The sequence below is a fragment of the Podarcis melisellensis genome (genome assembly GCF_964234715.1).
Source record: "Podarcis melisellensis genome assembly, chromosome: 16".
NCBI classification, from domain to species: Eukaryota; Metazoa; Chordata; class Lepidosauria; order Squamata; family Lacertidae; genus Podarcis; species Podarcis melisellensis.
In genome coordinates, this window is record NC_138533.1 from 2,686,953 (window position 1) to 2,699,414 (window position 12,462).

The 12,462-nt window shown below is 51.4% G+C and overlaps 1 protein-coding gene across 1 annotated transcript; it reads right to left on the reverse strand.

Annotated features, from left to right (window-relative positions):
• Positions 1 to 5,664: 5,664 nt before the first annotated feature.
• On the reverse strand, positions 5,665 to 11,952 carry RIIAD1 (regulatory subunit of type II PKA R-subunit domain containing 1). Its single transcript, XM_081892706.1, has 4 exons — positions 11,800 to 11,952; positions 9,175 to 9,251; positions 8,523 to 8,569; positions 5,665 to 5,825 (listed from the first exon to the last, which is right to left on the reverse strand). Exons 1-4 carry the CDS (start codon positions 11,896 to 11,898, stop codon positions 5,752 to 5,754), a joined length of 297 nt encoding a protein of 98 aa, XP_081748832.1. The 5' UTR covers positions 11,899 to 11,952; the 3' UTR covers positions 5,665 to 5,751.
• Positions 11,953 to 12,462: the final 510 nt, after the last annotated feature.

The following is a 12,462-nucleotide window of genomic DNA, read 5'->3' on the forward strand; positions in this document are numbered from 1 at the left end:
ATGCACTGCTCTGGTTTGCCAGAAGCGGCTTAGTCATGCTGGCCACATGACCCGGAAGCTGTACGCCGGCTCCCTCGGCCAATAAAGCGAGATGAGCGCTGCAACTCGAGTCGTCCACGACTGGACCTAATGGTCAGGGGTCCCTTTACCTTTTAGAAGAGAGGCGCTTGTGGGTCGGAGAAACCCATGCATCATCAGAATCATGTTTCCAGAGTTGTGAGAATTGGGATCTTGCTTTATTTTTAAAGGAATCACCGTGGCTCAGTGCATACAGAAGGTGCTAGGGTCATTGTGTCATGATACCTCCCGATAGGACTGGGATCCTTGTCTGAGACACTGGATTGCTGCTGGCAGTCTGCGTGGGTTGAGCTGTGACCCAGCTGAAGTTTTGAACCTTTCGAGAACAGAACTCTTGGAAGGACTTGCAGCAGCGACGCATCTCCCTCTGCGGTGTGTCCCGCCACAAGGAGACTTTGCCGCCTTGGCAACCCCTTCCCCGGGTCATGCAAAAGGAGACGGAACCGATGGCTCCATCCTGGACGACACCTGGCAGCCCAGCCTGTGAACTTTCGCCTGTTCGGGTCTGCGTCTCTCCTCCACAGCCATTAATTACAGCATTGCGCACCTTCGGCATGAACAATGGCATTTGAAGCGCGCCCTGGAATAATTCACGCCTGGGGCGGTGTGCCTTCGGAGCCAACCCTTCAGATGATGGATGGGGCCCTCTGCCTCCTCCTTTTTTTAAAAAAACCACCCTCCCTCCCAAGAGGGGAAGCACGAGCTTTCACTCACTTTAGCCGCGAAGCACTTGGAGCGGCCCGGGCAGGAAGAAAGTGTGGGCGTGCTGCTGCGTCCTCCCCGCGGGGAAGATAGCCGGGAAAGCTTTTTATTTCGTCCTCCCCTCCTCCCTCTTAAAAGCAAAGCAGGGGAAGCTGCCAAAAGTGTCATTAAGCCCCTTACGTGGGCCGGCGGAGGGGCTCTCTCTGCCGGTGGGAGACGGAACACGGCCATGAATATTCACAGAGGCGCTCAGCCCTTTGCCGCAGAAGGCCCATCAGTTATGGCGTGGCTGACGTCCCACCTCGTCAAGGTGACTCCCGAGATAATGTCAGAGGATGATTCTTCCAAGCTAGGGAGGGGAAGGCGGCTCAGAGGACGGGGGGGGGGCCTGGTGGAGGGAGAGGGTGTGGCGCACTGACCCCTGTCTCGTCCTTTAATGGGACGGATGTGGGAAGTTGATCTCCCAGCTGGGATGCAAATATCTGTCCATCTGCTAGCGAGTAAAGACACACACACAAACTGGTTTTGCTGCGAAGCGCAGTCGGTCAGCGTGGTGCCATCCAGATGTGGTTGGACCCCCAGTTCCGTCGCTCTTGGTGGGAGTTGGGAATCCCAACAGTACCTGGAAGGTCATAGAATGGTAGAGTTGGGAGGTGTGATGACCTGGGACTCGGAGCCAGAGGAGTCTCAGTCCGCACCGGATCCTTTGCCTCAGGCGGCATCTGAACCGAGTCTGGGGCCTGATTCTGAAGAGTCCCAGTCTGCACAGGTCCCCCTGCAACAAGCACCAGCTGGGCTGAGTCAGGGGCCTGAGCCTGCCCTGGCTCCAGATGTGGGGATGACCTCGCTGCCTCCAGCTGGGCCATCACTTACAGCTGCTCCACTACTGGTTGGGTCAGGGGAGGCTGAGGCGGCCTCTGGGTCTAGTAACCCACTGATGTCTCCCGAGCTGCAGAGACTCAGGTCTGAGAGAAGGAGAGACCTGAGTACTCGCAGGAGGAGTGCTCGCCTTTGGGCGAGACAGGGAGGTGAGTTGCCGGGGGATCAGGACTGGCCATTATCCTGACAGAGATAAAAGGTGGTCGGACCCTGCCCCAGGTTGTGGGAGCAACATTGCTGTTTGCCAGAACCTGCCTGAGATCCGGTGCCTGACCTTGCCTGGCTTTCTGCCTCGTGTCCTGGCAGACTGACTCCTCGTGGCATACTTGGATTTAGGACCGGACCTGGACCACGTTACCCGGGTTACCCCTGAGCCCAGCAAGCAGGGACCCCAGGGGTCATACAGTCCAACCCCCTCGCAGCCCAAGAATTCCTGACAGACGGCCATCCAGCCTCTGCTGAAAAACGTCCAGCGAAGGAGAGTCCGCTGCCTTCTGAGAGAGTCGGTTCCACAGTCTATAGACACCCACCCTCAGCTAGCTCAGGGACTCCTTAACGCTTGGTCCTCCAGATCTTGCCAGACTCCCATCAGCACAGGAACACAGGAGGAGCCTTCATGGATGGGCCAATGGCCCATCTGGTCCAGCCTCCTGTTTTCACAGTAGCCAACCGTGTCACCCCAAAGGGAAGCATGCAAATGGGACCCGAGCCTGAGAGCACTGTCTCCCCTCCTGTGGTTTCCAGCAATAATAATAATAATAATAATTTATACCCTGCCCATCTGGCTGGGCTTCCCCAGCCACTTTGGGCAGCTTCCAACAAAGATTAAAAATACATCAAAATGTCACACATTAAAAACGTCCCTGAACAGGGCTGCCTTCAGATGTTTTCTAAATGTCAGGTAGTTGTTTTTCTCTTTGACGTCTGGTGGGAGGGCGTTCCACAGGGCGGGTGCCACTACCGAGAAGGCCCTCTGCCTGGTTCCCTGTAGCTTTGCTTCTCGCAGTGAGGGAACCGCCAGAAGGCCCTCAGAGCTGGACCTCAGTGTCCGGGCAGAACGATGGGGGTGGAGACGCTCCTTCAGGTCTACTGGACCGAGGCCGTTTAGGGCTCTAAAGGTCAGCACCAACACTTTGAATTGTGCTCGGAAAAGTACCAATTTTCAGAAGCATTGCTTCCTCCGACTGTAGAGAAAAGGCACAGCCATTGTGGCTAGCAGCATCCCTGGCCATTGGCAACAATATCTGGAAGAAGCCATGCTAGCTACCCCTGCAGTGTTCTCCTGCCATTGTGTGGCCTACTGCCTCTCCCCATCCCTTGTAGATACTCCCCAGCCGTTTAGCATTGATTTATTGAATTTCTTCCATATCTTTTTTTTCTCCAAGGAGCTCAAGGCGGCATATGCAGGGCTCTCCCCCTTCTCTGTAGTGTCCCCAACCACCTGCAAGGTAGGTCAGGCTGAGAGGCAGGGAAAATAATAATAATTATTTATTATTGATACCCCACCCATCTGGCTGGGCTTCCCCAGCCACTCTGGGCGGCCTTCAACAAAACATTAAAAGTGTTGTGGGTTAAACCATAGAGCTTAGGACTTGCTGATCCAAAGGTCGGCGGTTCGAATCCCCGCGACGGGGTGAACTCCCGTTGCTTTGTCCCAGCTCCTGCCAACCTAGCAGTTCAAAATCATGAAGTGCAAGTAGATAAATAGGTACCGCTCCGGTGGGAAGGTAAACGGCGTTTCCGTGCGCTGCTCTGGTTTGCCAGAAGTGGCTTAGTCATGCTGGCCACATGACCCGGAAGCTGTACGCCGGCTCCCTCGGCCAGTAAAGCAAGATGAGCGCCACAACCCAAGAGTCGTCCACGACTGGACCTAATGTTCAAGGGTCCCTTCACCTTTACCTTTTTAATGCATCAAACATGTCTTTTAAAAGTCTGGTAGTTCTTCTTCTCTTTGACATCTGGTGGCAGGGCGTTCCACAGGGCGGGTGCCACCACCGAGAAGGCCCTCTGCCTGGTTCCCTGTAACTTGGCTTCTCACAGTGAGGGAACCGCCAGTAGGCCCTCGGAGCTGGACCTCAGTGTCCGGAATGAACGATGGTGGAGACTCCTTCAGATAGGGCCAAAGGCTTGCACCCAGTGAACTTCATGGCCAAGTGTAGATTTGAACCCTCGTCACTCAGAGTCCTTGCCTGGCATTGCTACACTGCTACACCGGCTCCTCCAGAGGTTGGCCAGTGGAACCAGAGGGGTGGCCACCAGTTCTTGGTCACCATTGCCCTCTCCCCTTTCTTAAATTCTGAGCAGCTTTGTTCCAATAGGAAAGCAGGAGATACTGTATTTTTCGCTCTATAAGATGCACCAGACCACAAGACGCACCTAGTTTTTGGAGGAGGGAAACAAGAAGAAAAAAATATTCTGAATCCCAGAAGCCAGAACAGCAAGAGGGATCGCTGCGCAGTGAAAGCAGCAATCCCTCTTGCTGTTCTGGCTTCTGAGATAGTTGCGCAGCCTGCACTTGCTCCATAAGACGCACACACATTTCCCCTTTTTAGGAGGGAAAAAGTGAGTCTTATAGAGCAAAAAATACGGTAAATAATGAAACAAATGCCATCTGGGACCCTAGTGAGAGCTCAGGGCCTAGACACAAGAGTAGCTGGGGCAACCCAGCCAAATGGGGTATAAGTAATAAAATTATTATTATTATTATTATTATTATTATTATTATTATTATTATTATTATTATTATTATTATTTTCTTAGGAGTCTTGGGGAGCTGTGAGCAGAGGGGAAGGGCAATCTGCACTAATGAAGCAGAGATTCACCTCCCCTTTTTTGTTGGTGTCTACCTTCCTACAGTTTGGCTTCTATTTTTATTCATTTTACAGCCCTGACAACGTAAATTCCCCCCCCTTCCTGTTTGGCACCACCAGGTGGCAGCCGAATCACACCTCTGGGTGATTTACGAGGGCGTTCCCTTGTCTTGTCTGCCCTCATCCTGCCCTCGACTCCTCGAACCGCTAAGCGAATTCTGCCTCTCGCCACCCATTTCCCAACACTACCTTGTTTTCGTAACTAACGTCCTTGCGGCACAGGTATCCTGCAGGTATCCTAAAGACTCTGCCCTCCCTGCCCAGGCCCTGCTGTCGCTTGAGCCTACTATCAAAGCACATCCCTCAAAGAATATGCGTCACAAATAGCAGAGGGTTCATTGGGTATCCAGGGACCAGCTAGATGAACCAAAGAGGAAACTAGAGGGGTTTTTTTTAACTCCGGATCCAAGCTGGGCAAAAGTGGACTGAGCAGGGAACCGGCATGCAGCTTCGTTGTACAATCCCCGGAGTAGTTCTGGGAGTTGTAGCTCTGTGAGGTGAACTGGGGTCTCTGACTAGGGTGCAAAAAGCAGCTCCCAGAATTTTTTGGGGGGTAGCCCTGACAGTGGTATTGCTGTTTAAAGTAAATGTGGCCTTACTCCCAAGGAAGGCTACTTAGAATGGCATACTTCCTTTTACAAAGGTCTACCTTCTAACCCATGGGTAGGCAAACTAAGGCCCGGGGGCCGGATCCGGCCCAATCGCCTTCTAAATCCGGCCCGTGGACGGTCCGGGAATCAGCGTGTTTTTACATGAATAGAATGTGTGCTTTTATTTAAAATGCATCTCTGGGTTATTTGTGGGGCATAGGAATTCGTTTATTCCCCCCCCTCTTCAAAATATAGTCCAGCCCCCCACAAGGTCTGAGGAACAGTGGACCGGCCCCCTGCTGAAAAAGTTTGCTGACCCCTGGTTCGTGGATACTCTCTAATCCCCAAGCAAATAATTGTTATGGCAAATGAAGTCAACATCACCCTTGTTTTGGAAGTCCAGCTTTATTCTCTGTAAAAGAGAGTAAAAGAGTTGGGTTGTCTGCTCTGCACTCCTGCTCTGAGGAGACCCACTGAAATTGGTGGACGTTGGTTTCAGAGGTTTTCCTCTTGAGCAAAAGCTAGTCGCAAACAACCCATTTCCAGGGGAAGGTCTGTTCATTTGCGATGGGAAGTCCAAAGGCGAAGAGTTTGCATTTTCCTCCAAGAGGGCCCCAAGTGCGAGGCATCGCTTAGACAGCCTCGTTGAGTTTCTCCATCATCTGCTGCTGGATCTTCTTGGGGAGTTCTGGGTTGGTGAAGTAGTCTGGGAGGAGAGAGCGAAGGAAGACGAGAAGGTGAGCCAAAGAGAGGGAAGCTGGGTGCCGCTAACAGATTTATTGCATCTCCAAGGTGCACCGAGGACCTTCAAGGCGTCCTCAAGAATTCAAGGGCATATCCCAGCCGAGCAAAAGCCCTCTGGTCGTGTGTGGCTGTGGAAGGGAAGCGTTGCCTGGGGAGACTCTCGGGGGCCAGACGGAGAGGTCTGGAGGGCCACATCTGGCTCCTGACGTTCCCCATACGTGGCCCTAGAGCGCATGTCACAGCCAGAGAAAAACAGACAAGGAATCTGTGGGGCAGGGCTGGTGAGGGACGTGGCCTGGCGAGAGCTCCCCGAGGGCCAGGGAGAGTGGTTTGGGGGCCGCATTGAGCCCCCAGTCACACCTGGTGCCTGCCTCATCCATTCATTCTCCATAAAAGCTCTAGGGCGCAGAGTAGAAAGGGACAGCAAGGCCTCGGCTTCCTGTTCTCTTCCCACCCACCCCGGCCATGATTGAATGGCCCCATCTGTTCTCTTTGTCACAGACCCGACAGCAAGTATTACATGCTCTGGCCATTCCTGAGCGCCCCTCCCAGTGCCAGAGCATCAGTTGTGATGGCTTGGGATTCGGACTCAGAGGCTGAACCTGAGGAATCCCAACCTGCACAGGATTCCCTGCCTCCAGAACCAGCTGAGCCTGGGGCCTGAGCCTGAAGGGTCCTCACCTGTGCTGGATCCTCAGATGCAGGCACCAGCTGAGTCTGCTCTGGCCCCTGAAGTGATGGAGGACCCATTGCCTGCAGGTGCTCCACTCTCAGCCCCGTCAGAGGAAGCTGAGGTTGCCTCTGGGTCCGTTAACCCTCCAGCCTCTCCTGAGCTGCAGAGGCTCAGGGCAGAGAGGCGGAGGGAACTAAGTTCCCGCAGGAGGAGTGCTCTCCTCCAGGCCAGGAGAGGCGAGTCACCTGAGGATCGGGGCCGCCCTATGCCTCAGGGCAGATAAAAGCCAGCCAGTCCCAATCCCAAGTTGCGGGAGCAATGTTGTTGGTAGCCAGTTCCTGCCTGCACCCTGTCCTACCAGATCTCCTGACCTCACCCGGCTCCCTGCCTTGGACCCAGCTTCAGCTTTGACAGACGGCCTCAATACTGCAGCCTCGACCTTGGACTGGACTCGGACCACGCCTCACGGAAACCCAGGGGACCAGCCCATTAGCCCTTGTTGGAATGACTTCGGTTTATATTCCTTCTGCAAGCCGTGTCTCCCTCCTGATATTTGATTTCTGACGGGGCTGGGTTCTTAGTTGGGCGCCCCTTGCGCTGAGAGCCCCCTTCCTCTTTCAAAAAACTTGATTTTTCAGGTGGGTCTTGTGTCGTCATGAGGGAAAGGGACTCCAGGGGAAGCCGTGGCCCCCGACCTGTTCTTGGGACTACAGTTCCCATCATTCCTGTGGTTGGGGCTGGTGGGAACTGGGATCCAGCAGCCTTCAGAAGGACATGGGTTGGGTTCCCTGTAGGAGAACAGTACTGGTCACTCTTGGCTAAATTTTGACCGGACGCTCTCGAAAGGGAAAAACGGGGACGCTGATTTACAAGGGATGGGAATCGGGAAGGTGGGAACCTCCTTGGTACATGGCAGAAGCTCAAGCGCACATTGTCTCCGCGCAGAAACTGGTGTGCAGTTCATTCAGGTGTGCTTGGTTCTTGTCAGGTGTGTGTGCAGGAGCCAGGCTCTGTGACCAATAGGACTCTGCAGGACTGGGGCCTTCCTAACTTTGTTCTGAAGAGGCAAGGCACGGTTGCACAGGTGAGGCCAATTGGTAACTCACAGCACCTGGTGGCAAGTGCTGGGAAGGGATATAAGGTCAGCATTTCCCTTCCGCTCTTGGCCACAGCAACACATTCCCTGCCTTGCTGCGTTTGGTTCCTTGACTCCTTGATCTTCGGACCCTTGACTCGCGACTCCTTGCTACTTGATCCTCGGACCCCTGACTTCGTGACTCCTTGCTTCCTGACCCTCGGACCCCTGACTTCATGACTCCTTGCTTCCTGACCCTCGGACCCCTGACTTCATGACCCCTTGCTTCCTGACCCTCGGACACCTGACTTTGTGACCCCTTGACTTCGTGACTCCCAGCTCTCTGACCCTTGGACTCTTGGCTTCCTGGCTTCTGGACCCCTGTTCCTGCTCCCACCCCGCCATTTTGCCCCCGGTTCCAAGATCCCTATCCGGGACTTTGACCGCCCGGGAACCGGACCGTGACTGTTCTCTCCCCTGCACAGTTGAAATGTCTGTGGGCGTTCCGTGACGCCCAGTGCCATCTCACATAAGCTGGTCCTGCCAGCTGTGGAGGTAATGGCCAGGGACGGACTCCACAATCTTTTGCACGGGTGTTGCACGCATGAGGCCAGGGATGGGGGGAGGACACCCAAGGGTGAGGGGATGCTGGGAGTCCCAACAGCCTCCAGAGAGCTGCAGGTACCCCATCGCCAGACGCTGCTGTGCTACCTTCTCTTAATAGCATAGGAAGCATTTGCAGGATCAGGCCATCGGCCCTTCCGTTTGAACATCCTGAGTGCAACCAGATGCCTGCGGGAAACCTGTGTGATTTGAGCGCAAGAAAATACTCCCCTCCAGTTCCTTCCAACAACTGGTATGTGAAAAAGTAAAATCTCTCAATATGTAAGGCTAGGAAATGGAACTCTTACCAGCAGCAAACTCCCGAATATTATTTGGTCTTTGCAGCAGAACTTCCCTGGAAACATGGAGCAGGGAGGAGGGGGAGAGAGGTGGACAGGGAAAAAAAAGACTTTTAAAAGGGAGTTTTTTAAGCAGTTGATTGTGTCTCCCCCCCCCCCTTTCTCCTCTCTGTTGATTTTGTAAGTCCTTGTCAAAGGTACGCAAGACAAATTGGTAAATCACTCTTTCCTTATTGGGAATCGATAAGCCAATTAGCAAGCGGGGAGAAACGTTTAATTTACATCTGCATTCACCTTTGGGGGGGTGTGTGTGTGATGGAGTTTTATATTAAAAACAAGGAACAAGAACGTACAACCGTCACAGGGCCGAGGAAATATTTATAACAATTAAGAAGACCTCTTCGTAATTACAACGGTTCCTTCATTGGGAATCGATAAAGCAATTAGCAAGGCAGCTAGGAAAGTGCGGTGGGTGGGGGGAAATTGCCAAACTTTTTTTCCGTGAGGGTGAACTGCAGCCTCGCAAGAAATACCCTGGGCACCTTGTAAATTAAAAGAACTTTTTCAGTGAAATGTGGGTCGCCAGCTGATTCTTCCAAGGCTGAGCCACACACACATGGACACACACACACCTGCCAATCATAGAAGTCGAAAAACTTACCTGAGAAATCCCGACAGCAGCATTTCCACTTCTTTGTGCGCACGAAGGTATTTCTCATTAGCGATCCTGGTGTTTATCTGGGTGGAGGAAAGAGTCGAGAAGAAGCTAAAATCTGAGCATCTAAGCACATTTGTCCTGACTTGGAGGCGAGGTTTTTCCCCAGTTCCAAATCTTATTGCAGGCTATGGCAAAAAACCTGGTAACTGTTGAAGGAGACTGTTCACAACCCATTTCTCGCAGGCCAGTGTTTTCCAGTTGTCGGTGTTTATACTACATTTTTTTTAGATTTGCCTTGAGAGAGTCTTTGGACCTCTTTTGTTGACCACTAGCATTACGCTTTCCATTTTTAAGTACAAAATAGAGGAGTTGCTTTGGAAGACAATCATCAGGCTTCCGCACAACATGACCACCCCAGCGAAGTTGGTCTTGAAGAATCAGTGGGAGGTAACTTACTACAGCCCCGTCAGCCCTGAGCACAGCCAGTGGCCAAGGGGGTGTGAATTATAGTTCAGCAATGTTCTCCGACTCCGATGCCCATCAGCCCCCAGCCAGCAGAGCCAATGGTCAGGGACGATGGGGCTTGTAGTCCGCACGAGCCATTTTAGTAATACATTCCTTAAAGGGAAGAATATGGGTAGGGGATAGACTACCCAGAAAATCAAGACCACAGGGATCCTCCCCACCCACTCCGATAATAATATAGACACCTTTAGCTTGCAGAGAGGCCCATTAAAATGTACAACAAAGATCCATGTGGCACCTTTAAAGACTAGCAGATTTATTGTGGCATAAACGTTCGCGGACTGGATGCGCCTGATGTGCTGGGCTCCAGTCCATGAAACCGTCTGCCACAATAAATCTGTTTTGTCTTGATGGTGCCACGGCGCTCCTCTTTTCCCCCGTGTTGGCTGAATCGAGACGTAACTCCAGGCTACCCTCTCCGGGACGTGTCACAGTTAAAATACGGCCTCGGTTAGCTTTTATGGTGGTTGTGGTTGTTTTGTTTTATTTTATTAAATTTATATCCCACCCTTCCTCCCAGAGGAGCCCAGGGCAGCAACTGCACAAACGAGAAAGCAATTAAAATATCTCAAAACAATCCCGATGTAGTTGCAAACCGGGGAGGGCGTCTACTTAAAAGGATGGCGATGATTTATTAATTTACGAATCTGCTTTTACATTCATGTCTCAAGGCCATTTGCCGTCGTATCGTTAAAAAGAGAGAGAGAGAGAGAGAGAGTTTTGAAGATGGTAAGCAAAGAAAAGATAAAAAAGAGATCTTTTTATCCAGTTTGGAAATAAAATAAAAATGTATTCGATTCTTTCCGGAAAGTACAGGTAACAGCTGCTTGTCGTATCTCAGCAGCAGCCATGTAGCAGCACAGCCCAACCTGCAAAGATCACCATTAATTGCAGGCAAGTGTTTTGAGTGCAAAATAAGTACCTCTGAGCATGTGTAGAGTGCTGATGAGCACTTGCAGCCAGCCCCTCCCCCCCGAAAGCTATATCCTCTGTGAGCAGGCCTAGTCCTCTTTAAAACCCATCCAAGTTTGCAGCCATCGCTAACGCCAGCCCCAGAGGCTCGCCCAAAATGGACAAATACTGGAAGCTTTTGCACTGGAAAAATAAAGTCAATCCTGCTCCAAATTGCGCCATCACATAAAAAAAGACAAAAGATGATAGACAGATAGATAGATGATAGATAGATAGATAGATGATAGACAGACAGATTAGATAGATGATAGATAGATAGATAGATAGATAGATAGATAGATAGATGATAGATAGATAGATAGATAGATGATAGATAGATAGATAGATAGATATAGATAGATATAGAAGAGAGAGAGATTAGATAGATTAGAGAGAGAGAGATTAGACAGAGATAGAGATGATGATAGATGATAGATAGATAGATGATAGATAGATAGATAGATAGATAGATAGATAGATAGATAGATAGATAGATGAGAGAGATTAGATAGATTAGAGAGAGACAAAGAAAAGCTAGATAGATGATGATGATAGATAGATATAGATAGATAGATGATAGAAGAGAGAGATTAGATTAGAGAGAGAGAGAGATTAGACAGAGAGATAGAGAGATGATAGATAGATAGATAGATAGATAGATAGATAGATAGATAGATAGATAGATAGATGATAGATAGATAGATGATAGATATTAGAGAGAGAGATTAGACAGACAGAGAGAGAGAGGGAGGACAACAAAAAGAAGCCAACGCGAAGCAGGCAGTTATTTAAAACTCTGTTCTGAAAGAAAGAGGTTTAATAATAGTAATCATAATCATAACCCCAATGTGATTATGCTAAGCAACTTCTCCAGGGGGCTGTGACTTTTGCACACCCCAAAACTAAACTGCCTATTTCCCCGTGCTCCCCATCTTCGCACCTTTCATCCGCTTTATTTCTTGCCCAGCTGCCTCATGGCATCCTCTCCAAACCCGCTTTGCCCCCCCGAACCACGAGAGAAGCCCCTTTGCAGGGAGTGTGAACCAGACTCCCAGCATGCCTTGGGAAAGCGGAGCCACAGTGCCGAGCTTTGTGGGTCTTTTCTAAGGGACCCCCTCCCCGTACACCCCCCCTTTCCTCCCCTTGACCCACCTTGAAGTGGGAGAGCTTGATCTGCTGCTCTGGGTTGAGGGCCCCCCAGTCCTGGCCTTGCAGGCCGGAGTCCAAGTCCACCATGTCACGGAGCGCCATGCTCAGGCAGGCAGGCAGGCAGGCAGGCAGGCGGCTGGCGTTGCCATGGGGACAGAGACACACAGAGACGCATGCCAGGATCCCCGCCAGATTCCTCGGGAAGCAGGCGCTCTCTCTCTCTCTCTCTCTCTCTCTCTCTCTCTCTCTCTCTCTCTCTCTCTCTCTCTCTCTCTCCCCTTCTCCTACCCCTTCCTTCCTTCCTTCCATCTCTCTCTCTCTCCCCCCTTCTCCTTCTCCTTTCTTTCTTCCTTCCATCTTTCTCTCTCTCTCTCCCCTTCTCCTTCCTTTCTTCCTTCCATCTCTCTCTCCCCCCCTTCTCCTCCTTTCTTCCTTCCTTCCATCTTTCTCTCTCTCTCCCCCCTTCTCCTTCCTTCCTTCCTTCCTTCCTTCCTTCCTTCCTTCCTTCCATCCATCTCTCTCTCTCCCCCCCTTCTCCTTCTCCTTTCTTCCTTCCTTCCATCTTTTTCTCTCTCTCCCTTCCTTCCTTCCTTCCTTCCTTCCTTCCTTCCTTCCTTCCTTCCTTCCGGGTATGCGCTGTTTATACCTCAGGCAGTAAATGCAGTT

Bases quoted from the DNA above. Each gene is read 5' to 3' on its own strand.
- RIIAD1 (XM_081892706.1), bottom strand. From the start codon at position 11,898: ATGGCGCTCCGTGACATGGTGGACTTGGACTCCGGCCTGCAAGGCCAG. The intron at 9,252-11,799 runs GTGGGTCAAGGG...TCCTCCACCCAG, and splicing joins TCAAGCTCTCCCACTTCAAG to ATAAACACCAGGATCGCTAA. The intron at 8,570-9,174 runs GTAAGTTTTTCG...CCATGTTTCCAG, and splicing joins CTGCTGTCGGGATTTCTCAG to GGAAGTTCTGCTGCAAAGAC.